This window comes from Narcine bancroftii, unplaced genomic scaffold (assembly GCF_036971445.1).
Source record: "Narcine bancroftii isolate sNarBan1 unplaced genomic scaffold, sNarBan1.hap1 Scaffold_113, whole genome shotgun sequence".
Classification (NCBI taxonomy): domain Eukaryota; kingdom Metazoa; phylum Chordata; class Chondrichthyes; order Torpediniformes; family Narcinidae; genus Narcine; species Narcine bancroftii.
In genome coordinates, this window is record NW_027211848.1 from 629,396 (window position 1) to 651,815 (window position 22,420).

Sequence of the window (22,420 nt, forward strand, 5' to 3'; positions counted from 1 at the left end):
TTCCAGATTACTATAAAATACTATTTACTGAGAGTTGAAAAGAATTCTAAGTAAGACAACAGAAAGCTACATGTGGTTTGGAATAACCCCAACTTGTAATTATTACAGGATCCTGTCAATGTATCAAAGTCTAGATAATCTGGTATTTTTTGACCATTTTGAATGCTTTAAAACATTTAACTATTTGACCATTATATTCCTTTAAACAGATCACGATGAATTTGAAACATTCATGAGTCATTTGGAGAAGGAACTAACAAAGATTAAAGCTGGGGAATTTGACTCCACGTCATTGACATTCAAACTTAAGAAGCAGCAATTCCTCTTCAAAGATCTTCAATTTCACAAAGGGGATCTAAGACACCTCAGACGATCTTGGAAAAGTGTCATCGATGCTGCCTTTCACTTTGAAATCAGGAATGCAATTGAAAGCTACAAGATCCAAATTGATCCTGATGCCATAAGCCAACATGTGGAGGAGACGGTTGAGAGCGCCGATGCTCGCTTCAACACACTTCGATCAGAAGTATGACATATCTTCATTTTTTTTTTAGATTAATAGCATTTAAACTCCAATTTTACTTAAGATCAGTAACTTGAGAGCATTTTGATAGACTGAGCAACTTGTGTAAGTTTTAGTCTTAGAAGAGTGGCTCTGGAAAAGGTTTGCGGCTGTTATTAATAATACCCATGAAGAACAGGAACAATGATTAAATCTTTCCAGTATTGTGGAGCTCTCTTGGTGGCCGAACTCACTCAAGTTGGACAGAGACCATTGCAGAAAATAAGTCGTGATCTCATTTCCTTTTAATAAAATCAAATGTCGAACAGATCATAACTGGCGAAGATTTTCCAGACTGGCCTCCCACGTGTATTTGTCACTGAACAAGGTGTAATGTGTCCAATCCACAAAGGTCACATCGCTGGTTCAATATTCCTAAACTCAACGGTGAGGCTTGAATGGCATAACAGAAATGCAGCGTGTTCGGCTGGAACAAGCCCAGCCCCAAAAGAATTTCTGTCTAATCTTCACTGACACACTAAATTTGTGAAGGTTTTCAATGCTTCTGATATATTCCTGACTATCAGTTTATTTTGAAAGCAAACTCAAAATATTAATTAAAAGATTTATTGACATAATAAGAAAATGGAACAGTACGGCAGGGTAACAGGCATTTCATCTTTGGTGAGAAGTGAACATTGCCTTTTTGTCTGTGACCCTCAAAAAACTTGATGCAGGGAACAAAAAAATTATAGTTGGCATAAGTGATGGACCAGTAATGTATCGCTTGACTCATTTTGGATCGATTGGACACTCGATATTTGATAGCATCACAAAATCGTACATTTTAAAAATCCACATACTCATTCATTTCTTTCACTCTATAGTGCATTGGACTTGGAACCCGTCTTGGCAAAAAGTTGTTTGAACAATGGCAAGAGAAGGCAGATGAGCTGCGTTTGTGGCTAGAGAGAATTGAAACAGAAAGACGAATGGTTCAGCTGGAGGCCATCTCTAATCCAGAAATCTTGCAGCAAGAACTTGAAAATGTCATGGTAAATTAAAGTTGTTATTTCATAAATCACTGTGTAATGTTGCTTAATCTAATTTACGAGTAGAATAATTAATGCTTTGAACTAATGTTAATGTGCACATCCAATAACAGTGGTGAAGGCCACATGGGAGGTTGTAAGTTTGGCACCTGAAATAGGAAGTTGAGCTCCATTCATTCCACCTTGATCAGGTTTTAATGGGAGCCTGATGAAGATCCAACAGCCAATTTGCTTCCAGATGGTGGGGGCAAGATTGGAAACTGTAACAAAGAAGCCAAACAGTTCTGCTCTCATTGTGTGTCTATTTTCAGTATGGGTTTCCTCAGACCTTATCCATGTTTAATGGGGGCCTGGTGACTAAGGATATGGTGGCAGAATTTTGGATGACCTCCAAGATTATAACAGCAGAGCAAAAAATCTCAGCAAATCATTAATGGAATCATCAGGTGCAGAGACGATAACTCCATAGATGGGGGTTTCAGGAACAGGGGAAGGGAGGTGGGAGGAAAGTGGTGATTTGGAGCACATTTGGAGGTAAGATTTGTTTGCAAAGTGGCAGAGATTGATTTATTCCAAAGAAGTATTCAAACCATAGAACCTTACAATATTACAGAACAGAAACAGGCCCCTTTGGCCCTTCTTGTCTGTTCCGAACCCTTTTTCTGCCGAGGCCCTCTGACACACCCAGTCCATAGCCCTCCATACCTCTCCCATCCATGTACCAGTCCAAATTCTTTTCAAATTAAAAACTGAGCCCACAGTCACCACTTCAACGGACAGCTTGTTCCACTCTCCCACCTCTTCACTCTGTGTGAAGACGTTCTCCCTCATGTTCCCCCTAAATTTATCCCCTTCACCCTTACCCCATGTCCTCTGGTTTGTATTTCACTTGCTCTCAGTGGAACAAGCCTACCTATATTTACTCTGTCCTCCACATCATTTTAAATCTCTCTCTCAATTCTTCCCTCATTCTACACTCCAGGGAATAAAATCATAACCTGTTTAACCTTTTCCTACAACTCTGCTCCTGACGTCCAGGCCACATCCAAGTCAATCTCTGCACAATTGCCATCCTTCCTGCAGTTAGGTGATCCAAACTGCACACAATAATCCAAATTGGGTCTCACCAATGAAAATTAGACTTTATCCTTTGATTGATCAAGGTCAATGTGCCAAAAGTTCTCTTTGCAACCCTATCCACATGTGACACCATTTTCAGAGAATGAGGTGTCTGTATTCCCAGATCCCTCTGTTCTATCGTACTCCTCACTGCCCGACTGGTTACCATGTATGTCCTTTCTTGGCTTGTCCTTCCAAAATGCAACACCTCACACTCATCTGCATTAAATTCTATCTTCCATTTTTCAGCCCATGTTTCCAACAGGTCCAGATCCCTCTGCAAGCTTTGAAAACCTTCTTTGCTGTCCACAACACCTCCAATCCTAGTGTCACCTGCAAACTTGCTGATCCAATTTACCGCATTATCAACCAGATAGCCTTTCTATCTTCATTGAGGATAACTTCATTGAGGATTTTTCTTGCATTTTCTATACTCTTCAAGCACCTCATTTGCTCTGTGATGTCTATACCTGCTGCACACCTCTCTACTTCCAAATGATTCCTAAGCCTGTTAATCTTGACAGGAACATGCAAAGTCTGTACTTTCCAAATTTCACCTTTGTAGGTCTTCCACTGACCCCGCATATACTTTTCCAGGTCAACACCTTCTCAATCCTTTCTCATTTCCTCAAAATTGGCCTTTCTGCAATTTAGAACCTCAATCCGAGTCCCAGACCTATCCTTCTCCATCATTAACTAAACTAATGGCATCATGTTGACTGGAGTTGATGTTTGAGGAATTGGAATTTGAATCAGAAAGACAAATCACTAGTTCCAGTTTTGCTTTTCTGAAGTGGAGGGCTTTTCTGCTCATGCAGTCAGAGAAAAGTCGGACCATTTATTGCAGTAAATGGCCTGGGATTGATGGTCATGGAGAAAAGCTGTGGTCGAGAGGAGTCACGTGATGGAGTAGTAGCCCTCTCCAGAAAAGTCGGGAAAAACAAAGGAAAACACAAAGGAACAGAAATAAAAGTTACAGAAAAGTGAGTATAAAGGTGGAAAGAAGATGGCGACTAAAAAAGAAAAATTGAAAGCAACGGTAAGAAGAGAGGAAGAGAAGACAAAGGAGGAAAAAGGTGAAGGCCTTACCTGTCCGAAGAGGCCCGCTGCGGAGAGAGAAACTCGCTCCCTCAGGTCGGTAAATAATGGACTACAAAAATGGCTCGCTGAGCCGAGTAAAAGTGCGCAACCGCGCATGCGCGAGGAATCGCGCATGCGTGATGCGAATGAAAAAAACACACCGACGGGAGGGGGGACCAGCTGGGGTGTCGATCTCCACAGCCGGCAACGACAGCTGCAGAACACCTGCAGCAAGAAGAGACCACAGAAGACAATAGAAACAAGAAAGAAGAGAAGGAAAGGGCAAAAAAGAAACAACAGATGGCCAACCCAGAGGAAGAAGAAGAGGAAGAGGGAGAGTACAGTGAAATAGAAGAAGAAAAGAAAGGCAAGATAAAGAAGGTACTTTCTCTTATTAAAGGATACATGGAGTCATTTAAAGAATGGCAAACACAGGAATTTAATGATTTAAGAAAAAGAATAAACAACACAGAAGAGAAAATGAATAAAATAGAGATGACCTTAACAGAAATGGGAAAGAAAATGGACAAGATGGAAGAGCGGGCAGTAGCAGCAGAAATGGAGGTAGAAGACTTAAAAAAGAAATTGGAGGAATCTAATAAAAAAACTAAAGAGACACAAGAACTACTAGCTCAAAAAATAGATACAATGGAAAATTATAACAGAAGAAATAACATAAAGATAGTGGGCCTTAAGGAAGATGAAGAAGGCAAGAATATGAGGGAGTTTATAAAAGAGTGGATCCCTAAGACCCTAGGATGTCCAGAACTACAGCAAGAAATGGAAATAGAAAGGGCACATAGAGTATTGGCCTCTAAACCACAACCACAACAAAAACCAAGATCTATTGTAGTAAAATTCCTAAGATATACTACAAGAGAAAAGGTACTGGAGAAGACAATGGAAAAAGTAAGAGAGGGCAAAAAACCACTGGAGTATAAAGGGCAAAAAATCTTCATTTATCCAGATATAAGTTTTGAACTCCTAAAGAAGAGAAAAGAGTTCAATACAGCAAAGACGATTTTATGGAAGAAAGGGTATAAATTTATACTAAAGCATCCAGCGGTATTGAAAATATTTATTCCAGGACAACAAAACAGACTATTCTCGGATCCAGAAGAAGCACGAAAATTTGCAGAACAATTACAAAAATAGACTGAGGGAGGAAGACGGGTAATGAGAGTAAAAATGATCACGATTGATATGTATGTGGGTAAAGACAAAAATAGACTGAGGGATGAAGACGGGTAATGAGAGTAAAAATGATCACGATTGATATGTATGCGGGTAAAGAGGTATAAGAGTGAATAGAGACAATGTGCATACGTGAATGTATCTGTACTTAGAGGAAAATATAGATAGTATAGACAAGAATTAATAAGGGAAGGTAATGGAATAGAGAGAATAAGGAGGGAATTAAAAGAGTGACCTTGGTGACATATGAAAAGTGAAATCTTTTCTGGGGGGGGCGGGGTGGGGGGAAATAGCGGTCACTGCAAAATCAGTTGACGCTTGCGAGTGGATTCGCAAATCCAAATGGAGAGGGGAGATGTGGTTGTCCGACAAGGGATAAAGGACAACTCAGGAGGGGAAGGGGAGATTGGGGATAAATAAGATAGAAATAGGAGAATAAGGAAAATGTTGGATGTTGTAGGAATGTTGTCTTATAAAGAGTTGAAAATAAGAAAACAGAAATGGAAAAGGAGGAAAGGTAATGATGGAAAAACGGAAAGAGAAGATAAACAAAATATAAAAGGGCTACGCTGAACTATATGACTTTAAATATTAATGGAATACATAACCAAATTAAAAGGAAGAAACTACTAAATTTAAATGAATAAATGTATTCCATTAGAAAAAATAACATATAGGTTAAGAAATAATATTGAAATATTCGAACAAGTATAGGAGCCTTACATTAAATACAATAGTGAGAACCTACCGGGGACAAACATTACCTAAGTTGATGGAAGGAGAAGGAAAGAAAAGAATGGACTCAGTAGAATTTCTGGTGTATTTTTGTTGAATGACAACATTGTCTGACTGGCTTAATGCAACCTAGATTGTATACCTAAAATGGATGAGGGGGGGTGGTGGGGGGGTGGCTTGGGAGGAGGGGGGGGGAGAAAAAGTCACTGTATATGTGTGAAAAAGAAATAGTGTATATCATGGCTAATGTGATTTAGGGTGTGAAAAATAAAAAAAATTAAAAAATAAAAGAGAAAAGCTGTGGTCCATTAAGTGCTCGTGGGAATAGGAGTTGCAAATGGGTCAGATTGCTGAGGGAGAACACATATTTACTTTTGAAGGATGATGGATTGGGGAGAGGGGTCATCCGGAGTAAAAGTAGACGGACAGGCCGAAAAGCGATAATGCAGAATAACCCTCTGCAGCCAAATCTATGTCCATTAGTGGTGAAAAGCCAAATGAGTTCTTCAGCATTATTTTATCAATGCTGATGTAAATCTAAGCATCAGAACATTTTTAAATATTTTCTTGTGACCTTGATGGTTTGCAAAGGGACTTCAGGGCCGGTCAAGAGATGTAGACAAGATAAAGATGATGAGCTCAACAGAATCAGAAAATGCTCAAACATCAGGCGTATTAAATACCTCGAAGCATTAATGAGTAATGAGTAATGATCAATAGAAAGTTTGAGCTGGTTGTTTGAGAAAATTCCAATATCCTGTGGTTATTGGGTCCTTGAAAATGTTCGCCTCCTCACCCCAAAGCAGGCCAGAGAGTTGTTGGTATTTATGATAATTTATAGAATCGTCTTCACAGGCTGTTTATCTCATTGACCCCAAGACAATATCGAAATTAACCAAAGTATCGGCGAATCTAAGATATACAGAAAGAAATATTAATTTTATTGTGAATGAGTCATTGTGTCATTTTGAAATCACAGGTCCTTCAGGGAGAAATTTCTGAACATGAAGATGGTGTCGAAAAGTTACAGGAGGCAGCAAAGTGCCTGCTGTCCTTGAGCATTGACGTTGTTCCAAATGTACTCCAGCTTCGAAAGACCACAGGTACCATTTCAACATTTGCTGCTTAGATCAAAAAATGGTTCTCTAATTCCAACAAATACAAGTGATGCTTCCAGCTGGAAAATTAGACATTTTCAAAATGTGCAAATTACCAGTGGGGACCCACCAACCTCTTTGAACTATTCTAAAATATTTCTTGCAATTGATTGGATTTCAAATGTTGAATCATCTTTACCTAGCACGTCATAAATAGGCTATCATTTCATAAAAAGCTCTGAAAACTCTAAAATTAATGGAAAGACCATTTACTAAAGAACTGTGCACACTTCAATAAATGTTTGAATAAAATGCAGTATTTAAGAAAGTTCAATAGAACTTTCTCCAGTGAATTGTGGACAGTGATTCAGACTCGTAGGCCAGAATCACAATAGTATTGTAAAATGTGTGTTTATTGAATGAAATTTCTGCTCAAGTGGTGCATCTTAGAAGTGTTGGGTCTTATAAAATTGTTGCATTGAAGGTACTGAATTGAGAACCATATTTGGAGCCTTGGAAATGAAAATGGCGGCAAATGGGAATTCTTGCAGTGAATTCGTTGAAAGTGATGCTCTGCGATTATTTAATAAAGCAGTCAGGCTCCAGTCATGCATACTTGTCCGTGGCTCATCAATTGAAGAGGAGATTGAATGATTGGAAACCAGATATCTTCCAATCATAGAAACAAGACTGGAAATAGGAAACAAATGTTACAATATGCCAGCATGATGGTGAAGTCACGAGCTCCATCGAAATGTTAATGTTGCTTTTCTTTTTTTCCAGATGCTCTATCAGCTCATTTATTTTTCTACATTTTTGTTTTCTTTCCTAAATCTCAGAAATTCTATATTTTCTGAAGAGTGTGTTTGTCTTGTTGATCAGTTATTACTAGAAATAGAGGGTATGTAGAAATGGTAGAAGGTTAAGCAGCGGCCATTTACCAAGTGTGAACATCTGGCAAACATGCAGCCAAGGAAGTGTTTAGGGCTGTGATGTCTCAAAGACCCCCCAATGAGAGGGGATTTCTCATGCTGTGCTGGGAGGGCACTGAAGATCCATGCATCTGAGCACCCGAAGGGCGGGATACAGTTCTGGTGAGAACGGTTGCAGCTGCTCTCAGAGTCTTCTCTATTCAGCTTTGATTGTTGTTCCTGCTCCTCCACGGCCCCAGCTCCCCCCCACTTCACCTGCTCCTCTCGATGAGTAAAAGGCCTTGAATTCAACATGTTTTCAACAAAGAGTTGCACAACTGTCCCTCTCTTTCTCTCTCCATTTCCTTTTGCAAATGTCCCTTCCTTTTCACTGTTCCTCATTTCACTCGTCTGCTATTTCACGCTGATTCCCTCCAAACTTTTTTCATTCCTTGCTCACATTTTTGCCCCTACTTGTTGCTCGTCATCTTCTGTTCTGCATTGCTTTAAATATTACTAAACCCACAGTTCTCCTTTCTCCAAAACAAAAAATGTGATTGTTGGGATGAAAACACCGGAACCTTGTGGTAAATCTTTGAAGACACTTTTAAATGTATGTGTAACAGAACCTTGTGTTCATTTTAGCTACCATCGAACAGAGATTCCAGCTTTTGCGTGAGGAAACATCAGAGCAGAAGAGGACATTGGAACGGAGAAATGTCCAAGTGGAAGATCTCGAAGGTTTACTTTTACCTGGCACTTCTCACCACTGCGATTTTGGAAATGTTTTATTTCTGGATTGATGAAGCAGGGTCGTTGACCTAGTTGAGAAACATTGCTATTTTGCTCACATAACTGGTCCCTAATAGCAATGATGCTGGTCCCTAATGATGTTGATTGCAAGATAAATCTTGGCTGGGACAATTACAGTCCGGATACAGGACTTCTCGGCCCCTCGAGTCCACACCGATTTAAGTGAGCTCCTCTAGCCCCACTTACCCACTCCCTGTCCGTATCCCTCCAATCCCCTCACATCCATGCAGCTATCCAACTTGTTCTGAAATGACACAAGAAGTTACATCCCAGACCCTGGCACCAGGGAGACAAACTACCAATCTGTTTCCTTAATCGTATCCACAGAATCCCCAAATTGTCCTCCTGACCATCGAATCCCCTATAACTATTACCCTCCTCTTCCTTTCCCTACCCTTTTGGGCAACAGAGGCCGACCTTATGCCAGAGATACAGCCACTGATTCCTTCCCCAGCCTGAATGTTCCTCAAGGAGGAGTACCATTTGTTGAGTGCTTCAGTCACAGGGGCCCCCTCCTGTATCTGTCTCTTCCCTTTTCCCTCTCATAACTGTAATCCACTGATCCTCCTCCTGTGGCCCTGTTGAGACCACCTGGCTATAGCTCCTATCTATGACGGCCTCACTCTCACTGACCAGGTCGAGGTCATTGAGCTGCAGCTCCAATTCCCTAACACGGTCCCTGAGACACTGCAGCTCAGTACACCTAGTGCAATTGTGGATGTCCAGGAGGTCGAAGACTCCAGGACCTTTCACATCTGACACTGAAAAGAGCAAACTGCTCTCACACTCAACCCTTCTCTCTCCCCCTCACCTTAGAAAGAGAAAATAACAAAAAAATATAGTCTTACCTTAATCTAGATACTCGACCTCAGCCCCTACACGGTGAAGCCTCTCGAGCCAAAGCCTCGAAGCCCCACTCTTTCACCAGGCCACTCTCTCATTGGGCCACTCCTCTCTGGCTTCTCCTTTGCCTTTCCCTCCTTTTATTGGCCTTGACCAATTAAACCTGTCACTCTCAACTCGCTCCTCCTCCGAACACTGCCCAAACTCTGGTCTCCATCTCCTCCGACTCGCTGCTCGAACCGACTATCGTATCTATTGTACGATAGAATCTTGTATGTTCTTTAAAAACCATATAGGATGTGGTTTAAGGTCTCATCCAAACCAATTGCATCCACTCATGCAATTTGATTTCACTACTTCCCCAATGTGCCATTTAGAAATGCACAGAATGACGTGGATGTTGCTTCTCTTCACCATCTGAAACAAGTAAATGGGTTCTTACTATTAAAGCTCCTGCCTCGCATGTTCGAAGTTTGAAAAAGATCAAAGCTGGTGCATAGTTTCATGCATCCACAAGTGTATAAAAAATGGGTTGTGGCAAATCATCGGCAATTATCCATGCCTGCTGCATCCAGGCATATTTGAAGATTGGAGCACGACTGCAACGCCATGTCAACTGTGGCGGATTAACTACCACTCCAGGCAGAGCTTTAGTAAAGCCCCCCTAACCTTGCCTCCCTGCCCCACTCTTTGCTGAATCGAATAAAGTGACATTAAGTTACTTTAAATAACATATTAGGGGTCTCCAAAGTAGTCGATATCGACCCTTGGTGAAGGGGTGGGGGGGGTGGGTTGGAGAGGCAGCAGCGTGACCCAGATGTGTGGGGGGGGGGGTGAGACAGCAGCACCACTCACGTGGGCAAGGAGGGAGATAGACAGCAGCGCGACTCGGGTGGATTGGAGAATGGTAAATGGAGTCCCCTTGTTTAAAAAAGGTAATAGGGAGAATCTTGGGAATTAGGGTTAGTCTTACATTATTGGTGAGTAAACTAATGGAAGGGATTCTTAAGGATGGGATCTATGAAGATCTGGAGAAATACACTCTACTCAAGGATAGTCAGCATGTCTTTGTGAAGGCAAGCTTGGGCCTCACAAATCTAACTCAGTCTTTGGAGGAGGTTACAAAAGAAATTAATGAGGGTAGGGTGATAGATGTGGTCTACGAGGATTTTAGCAAGGCATCTGACAAGGTCAGTCACAGGAGACTCCTTCAGAAAGTCATGAGTCATGAGATGAGCGAAAAATTACCTGCATGAAATAAAAGCTGTCATGTCGGAAGAAAGCAGAGAGTCGTAGTGGAAAGAAAGTATTCTGCCTGGAGGTTGGTGCTGCAGGGATCTGTTCTGCGACCCCTAGTCTTTGTGATTTTCATGTCACCTGGATGAAGAGGCGGATGGATAGGTCAGTAAGTTTGCGGATGTCACGGAGGTTGGTTTGGAGGAGTTGTGGATGGAGATGAAGGCTGTTGAAGGTTACAAAATGATGAAGGTGGGTTGCAGAGTTAGGCAGAAAAGTGGTAGATGGATTTCAATCCAGATAAGTGAGAGTTGATGCATTTTGGAAGGACAAACCAGAAGGCTGAGTCCAGAGTTAATGGTCGGTTACTTAAGAGTGTGGATGAACAGAGGAACCTTGGGTTGCAAATCTACACATTTCTCAAGGTTGCCACACAGTTTGATAGGAGAGTGAACAAGGATTATGGTGTGCTGTGATTCCTTCATAGGGGGTTTGAATTCAGGAGTAGAGTGGTCATGTTGCAAATCTATAAATCTTTGGTATGACTCACTTAGAATATTATGTTCAGTTCTGGTCACCTCATTATAGGAAGGAGAGGGGACAGAGGAGATTTACCAGGATGCTGCCTGGATTGGGAAACAATTCTCATGAGGCAAGGTTCGCAGAGCTGGAGTGTAGAAGGATTAGAGGAGACGTGATAGAGGTCTACAAGATCTTCGACATCCTTCCGTGAATTCAGGGACCAGAACACTACGTAATATTCCAAATGCGGCAAACCAAAATTTTATACAGCTGTAACTTGACTCACCAACTTTTACACTCAGTGCCCCAAATCAAGAAATCCAGCAGGCTGGATGTTTCTTTACCATCCTCTCCACCATGTTGTCTCTTTCAGGGAGCAGAGAGCGCTCAGCTCAAAATCCTTCTCTTCATCAATGCTAGAAAAGATATATTGTAGTCTTTCCCATGCATTTGACCTCCCCCCCTCCCAAATCCAGCACCTCACTCAGGGGAGGGAGAGGGGAAGAGGAGGGAGAGGGGAAGGAGATGGAGAGGAAAAGAGAGGGAGGGAGTGTTGTCGAGGAAGGGGGAGGGATATAGTGAGAGGGTGAAGGGAAGAGGAAAAAGAGAGAGTGGGGAAGGAGAGGGAGGGAGAGTTGTCAAGGAAGGCAGTGGGATAGAGGGAGAGAGGGTAAGTGGAAGAGGAGGAGAGGGAAAGGGGAAGAAGAGAGAGGAAGAAATGTCGAGGAAGGGGGGAAGGATACAGGGAGAGTTTGAGGAGAAGGAGAGGAAGTGGAGAAGGAGAGGGAGATAAAAGGATAGGGAGGGAGAGTTGTAAAGGAAGGGGGAGGAATATAGGGAGAGGGTGAGGGGCATAAGAGAGGGGAAGGAGAGAGAGAAGAACGGAGTGGGAGGTAGAGTTGTCGAGGAAGGGGTGGGTTAGAGGGGAAGAGGAGAGGGAGAGGCAGGGAGAGTTGTCAAAGAAGGGAAGGGATTGGGGGAGTGGGTGTGGGGAAGAGGAGAAGTAGATGGATAGGGGAAGGAGAGGAAGAGGAAAGAAGAGGGAGGGAGAGTTGTCGAGGAAGGGTAAAGAATATAGGGAGAGGGTGAGGGGAAGGAGAAGGGAAAGAGGATGAAGGATAGTTGTCAAGGAATGCAGAGGGTTATAGGGAGATTGTGAGTGGAAGGGAAGGAGAGGGAGGGAGGGAGAGTTATCGAGGAAGGGGAGGGATATAGGGAGAGAGTGGGGGAGGAGAAGAAGATGGAAAGTGGAAGGAATGGGAGAGGGAGGGAGAGTTGTCGAGGAAGGGGAGGGATAGTGTGAGGGTGAGAAGAAAGAGAGGGAGAGAGGAAGGAGATGGAGAGGGAGGGAGACTTGTCGAGGAATGGGGAAGGATATAGGGAAGAGTGTAAGGGTAAGAGGAGAAGGAGAGCGATAAGAGATGGAGAGGGAGAGGAAAGGAGAGAGGGAGAGTTGGTGAGGAAGGGGGAGCGATATAGGCTGAGGGTGAGGGGAAGAGGAGGAGAGGGAAAGGAGAGGGAGAGGAAAGGAGAGTGAGGGAGAGTTTTCGAGGAAGGGGGAGTAATGGGGTGAGGGTGAGGTGGAGAAGGAGAGGGAGAGGGGAAGGAGAGGGAGGGGAAGGAGTGGGAAAGGGAGAGGGAGGGAGAGTTGTTGAGGAAGGGATAAGGATTTTGGGAGAGGGTGAGGGGAAGAGGAGGAGAGGGAGAGGAAAGGAGAGGGAGGGAGAGTTGTCGAGGAAGGGTAAGGAATATAGGGAGAGGGTGAGGAGAAGGAGAAGGAGAAGGGAAAGAGAATGAGGGATAGTTGTCAAGGAAGGCAGAGGGTTATAGGGAGATTGTGAGGGGAAGGGAAGGAGAGGGAGGGAGGGAGAGTTATCGAGGAAGGGGGAGGGATATAGGGAGAGAGTGGGGAGGAGAAGAAGATGGAGAGTGGAAGGAATGGGAGGGAGGGAGAGTTGTCGAGGAAGGGGAGGGATAGTGGGAGGGTGAGAAGAAAGAGAGGGAGAGAGGAAGGAGATGGAGAGGGAGGGAGACTTGTCGAGGAATGGGGAAGGATATAGGGAAGAGTGTGAGGGTAAGAGGAGAGGGAGAGCGATAAGAGATGGAGAGGGAGAGGAAAGGAGAGAGGGAGAGTTGGTGAGGAAGGGGGAGCAATATAGGCTGAGGGTGAGGGGAAGAGGAGGAGAGGGAAAGGAGAGGGAGAGGAAAGGAGAGTGAGGAAGAGTTTTTGAGGAAGGGGGAGTAATGGGGTGAGGTTGAGGTGGAGAAGGAGAGGGAGAGGGGAAGGAGAGGGAGGGGAAGGAGGGGGAAAGGGAGAGGGAGGGAGAGTTGTTGAGGAAGGGATAAGGATTTTGGGAGAGGGTGAGGGGAAGAGGAGGAGAGGGAGAGGAAAGGAGAGGGAGGGAGAGGGTGTGGAGAAGGAGAAGGGAAAGAGAATGAGGGATAGTTGTCAAGGAAGGCAGAGGGTTATAGAGAGATTGTGAGGGGAAGGGAAGGAGAGGGAGGGAGGGAGAGTTATCGAGGAAGGGGGAGGGATATAGGGAGAGAGTGGGGGCAGGAGAAGGAGAGGGAGAGGGGAAGGAGAGGGAGAGGGGAAAGAGGAGGAAAGGGAGGGAAAATTTTCGAGGAGAGGGATTTTGGGAGAGGGTGAGGGGGAGAGGGAGAGGAAAGTAGAGGGAGAGAGAGTTGTCGAGGAAAGGGGAGTGATAGAGGGAGAGGGTGAGGGGAAAAGGAGAGGGAGAGGAAAGGAGAGTTTTTGAGGATGGGGAGGGATATTCGTAGAGAGTGAGAGGTAGAGGGGAAGGAGAGGGAGGGAGAGGGAGGAAGAGTTGTCGACGAAGGGGGAGGGATAGAGGGATAGGGGATTAAAGGGTTTCTATTGTCTCTGAATCTTTACGAAAAAGTGAAGATGATTTTGAGCTGAAGACCATTGGTCGTCTTCGCGTGATCTTCCTCAACTCTGTTCATCTCTTCCCTTGAATGACTTTTGTTTCCGTTGCTTGTAGATTCGTGAAGCGCAGAAGGGAGGACAACAACTTGTGCTGGAAGTCGAGCTGGTAGCAGGACCATAAGGCAGCCACACTTGGAAACACAATCAACATGTTCAGGTATTTCTACATCCAGTCCTGGAGGATCTCAACAAAGTTCAAGCAAGATTTCTGCCAACACCTAAAAATTCGACAACTCCAAAAAAATGTAGTGAACAGATCTGACCTTTGTACACGTCATTCATCACCCACACCAAAGCCTTTAACTCTGCATCAAGGAAACAACTATAGGACACCCCTTCTAGTATTAGATGAACTGAAATGGAAGTACGGATCCTGAGGCTCTTCAACAAAGGCATATTGGCCACAGTCATGGTCAACATGAGTACTTGGGAGCCTTTTTGCATGAAGTGAAGAGTAAACAAGGATCCGTGTCAGGTCACTCGCCTGAGTGCTACTGGTACCATGTAACCCAGTACTACCTGTCACATGGTCGAGTCGTCGGCGACTAAACCGGCTCCCCAACTAGGCTTGCCTGGTGAGGAGGGTGGCTAGACACCCTGCAGGATGAAAAACAAGACCTGTCAAAGGGTGGATGAACCATGGACAGAAAGGTCTGGCAAACCATCATCTGAGAGGGAACAGCAACCTTCAAAGCCAGCAGATGTGCAGAAATAGAAGAAGATGAGAGGAGAGGCCGTACCAACCCAAGCCTGATCTGCCATCTGGAACAACCTGTCCTGAATGCAGAAGAACTTTCAAAGGCAAGATTGAACACAGAAGCCACTTGATAGCAACGAGGAGGAGAACTTTCTGACAGACAGCGCAGAATTCAAACTGAGGTCCAGTCCTGACCACTGGCCATGTAAAGGCATTGCCCTAACCACTACATCAACCGTGACACCCTGTCGGCTCAGAGAAGCCGGCTGGAATCTCGAGCGTCTGGAGGAATCGATGTGTCAGGCAGCAGTGGGGAGGGGTCGGGGATCAGCGGCGGCAGTGGGGAGGACTCGGGGATCAGCGGCAGTTCCTACCACACCCCCACACACACAAACCCTGACGCACACGCCCCACACACACACACACATACACACTCGATTCTTTGAAAGATTTTATTTAATATTCTCAAATTACATAAAGAAAATCAAATACACATAAAATAACTGTAAACTACATCCCCTCCCCCTTACTAATACAATAAAAACCAAAAAAAGAAAAAAATAACCAAAATAAAGAAAAAAAAAACAACCTCTCCTCCCCCAAAACTTTAGAGAAATGTATCAAATATTCCCTGATTGGTCTGCCAACATTACAACATTGATTTAATTTCTATAGCCATGTGTTTCAAATATAAACACCACATATAAATAAAAAAGAGTAATTACTTACATTATATGTTAATTTTTCTAAATATAGACAAGAGTGAAATCCGTTATGCCATCTTTGCAAGTTTATATTCTTCCATGTGACAGCTATACATTTTCTCGCTACTGCTAACCCAAATCTTAACAAAGCCAAATATGGTTTAGGCATTTTGAATCAACAAATGGAACATTAACATAACCCAACAAACATATTTTTGGATCCATTAAATATCCCTTTGAAACAAATCCCTCAAAAATTTTATAATTTCCTCCCAAAAATGCTTAATTTTCTTTCACGACCAAACTGAATGTACAAAAGTAACTTTCTGCTCTCTACATCTAAAACAGAAATCTGTTAAACTGAACCCATATCTCTTCAATTTCTAAGGGGTTGAATATAATTGATGCAAAAAATTCTAATTGACCATAGTATACCTCACATTAATTAACTTGGTAACACCGTCAACACACAGTTTTGACCATTCCTCCCATGTCAAAATAATATTTAATTCTTTCCCATTTGTCTTTTTCCATTTTCTCCTGCAACAACCAATACATATCAGAAATAAAGCCTTTTTCACCTTTATCTGCAATTAATAATTCAAATTTCTTATGACCTGGTAAATTTATTTCCTTCCCACAATTCTTCTTTAAATAATCTCAAAGTTGGTAATAAACAAAGAATTTGATGCAATACCATATCTTTCCTCCAACCTTTTAAATGCACAAAACCTCCCTGCTTCAAAACAATCTATTTCATTCACTAATCCTTTAATTTCCCAATCTTTTAAGTAAGGATTCTATCATGAAAAGGGAATTAATTTATTCTGATATAATGGTGATCTTATCGAAACTATTCCGATAGAATCTAGAATTAAATTGCGATTTTACCAAATATTCATTGTATGTCGAAAAACGGATAATTTAAATTCTTATAACAATAAAGGATTCCATTTATAAATAAAATGATTAATATTATTTTCCAAAATCTGAGCCATCTTTATCTTTGCCCACCTAGAAGATTGTTCATTATCAAATAACCAATTAATAAACTTCATCGGTGCCACCTCATAATAATTATAAAAACAATGTAATTGCAAACCACCCAATTTATAATGCCAAGTCCATTTTTGGAAAGAAACCCTCGATAATTTACCTTTCCATAAGAATAACCCAACTATGCAAGGAATAGATTGAAAAAAGTATTGTACTCGAGCATAAATGTTCATCTTTATGCAATTCACTCTTCGTATTAAGGTCAGTGATAAATCTTTCCACTTATCTAAATCAATTTTAACCTTATTTCATAAAGGTACATAATGCAAAATAAATAATTCATGATCATTTTTATTTACAACTACTCCTAAATATTTAATTTTATTTGACCATCTAAATTTAGTAATTTGTCTACAATCCATAAAATCTTCTTCTGCTATTGGTAAAACCTCACTCTTTTCCCAATTAATCTCATATCCCAATAATTTACCATACTTATTCAACAAGTCCTGTGATAATTTTAGTGAAGTTTTTGGATTAGTTAAATATACAAAAACATCATGTGTAAATAAGCTAATTTTATTTTCATTTTCTCTCACTTTAAGTCCTCTAACACCAAAATCATGTCAAACAGCCTGAGCTAAAGGTTCTGTCACCAAAGCAAGTAAAGCAGGTGAAAGAGGAAAACCCTGTCTTGTAAAACAAGATAAATTAAAAGATTTTAAAATCTCACCATTCGTTATTACCCTTGTCATAAGTTCTGCATATAAAGCCCTAACCCAACCCCTAAAAAATGGAACAAAATTAAATTTTTCCAATACTTTAAACAAAAACTTCCACTCAACTCGATCAAATGCCTTCTCAGCATCCAAAGATATATCCGTTGGTTGATTATCTTGTTTTTAGCATTAATTAATGAAATCAATTTAACTATATTATCTGATGACAATTTAACTATATTGTCTTTGACAAACCCTACCTGATTGTTACGTAAAAAAATTTGGCAAATAATTCACTAACCTATTATCTGAAACTTTTGACACCAATCTATAATCAACATTTAATAATGATATCGGTCTGTAAGGTGACACTTTTAAAGAGTTCCTTTCTTTTTTTAGGTATAACTGTAATCAATGCTTTTGAGAAAGATTCTGGAAATACATCCATTTTAGTTGCTTGTTTCAAAACATCTTTATATAATGGAAATAATAAATCATTAAATTTTTTATAAAACTCCACCTTAAATCCATCCTCTCCAGGAGATTTCCGATCAGGCATCGATTGCAAAGTTTCTCTCAATTCTAATTCAGTAAATAAAATATCTAAATTCTTTACCTCAAATTCATTCAACACTGGCAAATTTAAACTAGATAAAAATAAATCAATTTGATCCATTTTTTTATAACCCTCTGACATATATAAATTTTCATAAAATTTTAAAAATTCATCAGTATTCATTTATGTAATTTCTCCATTCTTCCTAATAGCATTAATTGTCCTTGATACTTGCTCAGTTTTATGTTGCCATGCCAAACCATATGCACTCTTACTCCCAATTGATAATAACATTGTTTAGACTGCAAAATCATTTTCTCATATTTATACGTTTGTAAATTATAATGTAATTTCACTTTAGATAAATTTATCTTTTCATCCTCTGTATATTTTTTTTTAAATTTTTTCTCCAAGCCTTCGATTTCCTTTTCCAAATTTAAACTTACGAATAAATAGTTTTTTTCTCTCTTAGTTGTATAGCTAATAATTTGTCCCCTCAAATATGCTTTTAAAGCATCCCACAAAATAAATTTACTTTGAACTGAATTTTCTTTCATTTGTAAATAAAAAATAATTTGATCTCTCATCTACTAAATAAAATCTGGTCTCTTCAATAACTTTTCATTAAACCTCCAACGATAAGCTGTCTCAGTTAATTCAGTCCCTAAACATTTAATGAAGGATATGAGAATAACCTACTTTTATCTTCTGCAAAATTAAATCTACCTTGTAAATGCACAGAAATCAAAAATACATTTATTCTAGAGAAAGAATTATGCCGAGCTGAATAAAGTGAATAATCTTTCTCAGTTGGGTTTAAATTCCTCCAAATTTCCACTAAATTTAAATCCTCCATCATCTTAAACAGTCTTTTTGCCATTTTAGTTCTTTCAACAATTTTTGGAGATTTGTCCAACAAGGGATCCAAACAACAGTTAAAATCTACTCCGACTAACACATTCCCATATGCCTGATTCGAATTTAAAAATGTCCCTGAAATAAATGTCTGATCATCTTCATTTGGTGCATAAACATACATTAAAGTCCAACTTTCAGAAAAAAATCTTCCAGTTAACAATCAGTACTCTTCCAACATTAGCAAAAAAAAAATCCACAGCAAAAAGTTTTTTTTTATTAACTAATATCACCACGCCTCTAGTTTTAGAGTTTAATGTAGACAAAATTACATGTCCTGACCAATCTCTCTTCAACTTCACATGTTCTTTTTCTGTCAAATGAGTCCTTTGCAAAAATACAATATCTACTTTTAGCTTCTTTAAATTTTTATTTTTTCTGCCTTTTTCTCCATTGATTGTAATTCAAAAGATACATTTTTACGTATCAAAATAGCTACATCTTTAGCCTTAGAATTAAATGAAGAATATACATGCCCAACCCAGTTCCTTTTTAATTTCACGCTTTCATTCACATTCAAATGTGTTTCTTGTAAAAAAGCAATATCAATTTTCATTTTCTTAATATACGCCAAGACCCACGTATATTAATCTAACTATTTAATCCTCGAACATTAAAAGTAGCAAACCTCAACTTTGACATATCTACTATTATTACTAAATACCAATAATATCTTTATATAAAAACTCAAATTAATGTATATAGGCCCTCCAATAAAAAAATCACAAATTAAAAACTAAAAAAAATTAAAAATAAAAAAAAATAAAAAAATAAAGAAAAAGGAAAAAAAAAGAAAATCCCCCCCCCCAAAAAAACTACCAAAAGGTAGTAATCCTCTAAACAAAAATTGGGTGTGGGTCACCCACCAGTGGCTGATGACTAGTAAAGAAAGTCCAAATCTCTCCTTGCCCAGCCAAACAGTCAGTAACATCAAAATATTATAAGAACAAAAGAAAAAATAGAATAAGAAAATTCTTTTTACCCAAAAGACTCCAATCTCGAAAATCCCATTTCAGAAGTTGGACTCTTTCCATTCCTGTTTTTTTCCCATTTTTGCCATTTCTTCCTTTTCCAGAGCTACCAAATTTTTCTTTAGGAGATAATGCTGGACTATGTCTTTGTCCTCTTATATCTGGCCATGAGCCAGCAAAAATCATTGCTTCACAATCAGTTTCAAAAAACCAAAATTGACAGACTCCGTAAAACACCTTCAACACTGCAGGGTAACGAAAAGTAGACTTATAACCTTTATGCCACAAAACTTCTTTAACTGGATTGAATCGATGTCGACCTGATGCATTTCCAACAATGGAGACATTTTCCTGTGTGCTCCCTCCATTGAAATCAAAAGGCTTTCCACTTCTTGGGAACACGCACCTTCTTCCGGGGAATGGGTAATTCCAGCCATCCTTCATTTGGTAGCAATAGATTTTTTTTCAGCCCGCACAGGAAATCTTTGGGGTCTAGGCAATGAAGAAATTGAGCCAGGGGCTGTTTCAGGTCGTCTAGGCCCCAGATCCTCAGCACTTCGAAAATGTATATTCTTATGAACTTGAGGTTTAATCTTTTTACCATTAGTGGCCATAATAATTCCTTGATACTTTAAACTAAAATTTAAAAAGTTTAAACTTGAAAACAAAGGTTTAAAAACAGGTATTTAAAAATCTGGCCAGAGAGGTCGAGATTACATGTCTAGACTCTACGCTATCTTGCCACGATCCCTACTTTTAGCTTCTTAATATAATCTATCACACATTGCCTTTTTATTGGGTGATTTAAACCCTTAACATTAACAATTGTAAAACTTAAATTACTTATTACAACTTTCAGAATGGCACCCAATCTTTCACAATTAACTTAAACAAAAACCCTCAAACAACAACAAAAAACACTTAAATCCCCCCCCCCGAAAAAACTGCAACACACTCGAGACACATAGCCCAGACACATACCCCAACAATCACACACCTCCCACACACACACCCTACACACAACCCCCAACACACATCCCCAGACACACACTCCACACATACAAGGCCCGACTAACACCCCCCACAATCACACACCTCCCACATGCACACCCTACACACACATACACATCCCAGGAACACACCCTCACGCTCATAAACTCCCACACATACACTCTGTGCACACACAAACACACACACATATCCCCCATACACATACTCCCCCACACACAACCTCTGACAGATATACACAAACACCCTCCGACACTCATACACACCTTCCACACCCTCACTCCACAAACACCCAATGCACCCACAGTCCCTCTCCCACACACCACACCTACACATATACCCCAATGCACAACCCAGAAACACCGCCCACATACACCCCTCACACACACCTTCACACATGAGCACCTCCCACACACAACTCACAAAATCAACTCCCAGCCACACATCCCACACATAAACGCACACTCACACTCACCCGATACAACCCCTAGACAGATAAACCTCCCACACACATACCCGTACACACATCCTCTCACACTCAGTCCCCCCCACACACACCCACCCACACCCCATATACCTCTCACACACACCCCCAAACATACACACCTTCACACTTGACCAACTCCCACACACAACCAACACAAAATCAACACCCAGCTACACACACACATACATGCACACTCACACAATACAACCCCTACACAGATAAACCTCCCACACACATACCAGTACACACATCCTCTCACACACACAGTCCCCCCCACACACACCCACCCACACCCCATATCCACATACATACTTCCCATCCCCCCATATGCACCACCACACATACCTTAGAACATACCCTAACATTCATACACTCCCACAAATACATGCACACACAGCCACTCCAAAATATTTACCACACACACACATCCCACCATGCACACAACCCCATACATCTGCCCCAAAAACATGGCCCCAATGCACATCCCTCACTCACCCCCACATACACATCCCACACAATCATAACCCAACAGACTTCCCCACAAATACAATAACATACCCGTCCCACACAAACCCAACACAAACCGCACACACACCCATTCATAGACCTCCACCCATCCCCCAAACACATACCCCACATACACACCCAGCACATGGACGCCCCTCCATATTCACCCCTGCACAGACCCCTGCACTCACATCCACACACTCGCACCCTCCACACTTGCAACCCCTACACTCACACCCCTGCACACACAACCCACACACAAACCCATTCCCAATCATGCCCCCTACACACTCCCTCCCTCGCATGCACTGCCACACATATTTCTCCGCACACACACCCTTCACACCCTTGACACAAACATTGCCAGACAAATCCCACCATGCACACGCACTAATGCGACCCTGCACAAACACCCTCCCACACAAGTCCCTCACACATGCACTCCCACTCACATGGCCCTACACACACATCCCGAACCACATACCCCTATACACACACACCCCATAAATACGCCCACACACACACTCCCTCATACAACCCCCACACACACAAACCCGCAAATCCACGCACCCACACCACCCCACACATATTTCCCCCACACTCATGCGCTCACACACACACATTCCCTCCACGTATATCACACACACACACACACACACCAACCCTCCATATGCAAACCCCACACAAGCCACACATCCCATACCCACACACACACCTTCTATATTCAAATCCCACACACACACAAACCCCACTCATAAACACCACACAAGCACAAAACCCCTAACACAGACAAACTCACACACAAA

The 22,420-nt window shown here is 41.4% G+C and overlaps 1 protein-coding gene across 4 annotated transcripts in view; it reads left to right on the forward strand.

Moving 5' to 3' along the window:
• LOC138750293 (microtubule-actin cross-linking factor 1-like) overlaps nt 1-21,479 on the forward strand; it is a 36,442-nt gene extending 14,963 nt beyond the window's left edge. For 3 of the 4 annotated variants that reach the window (XM_069912392.1, XM_069912393.1, XM_069912395.1), the window contains exons 4-8: nt 210-526; nt 1,390-1,557; nt 6,662-6,785; nt 8,336-8,431; nt 14,110-21,479. In XM_069912392.1, the coding sequence (XP_069768493.1) occupies nt 210-526; nt 1,390-1,557; nt 6,662-6,785; nt 8,336-8,431; nt 14,110-14,117 (713 nt within the window). In that variant the 3' untranslated portion in view covers nt 14,118-21,479. The remainder of the gene's footprint in view (nt 1-209; nt 527-1,389; nt 1,558-6,661; nt 6,786-8,335; nt 8,432-14,109) is intronic. The other variant, XM_069912394.1, reaches the window with a different exon arrangement.
• The last annotated feature ends 941 nt before the right edge of the window (nt 21,480-22,420 follow it).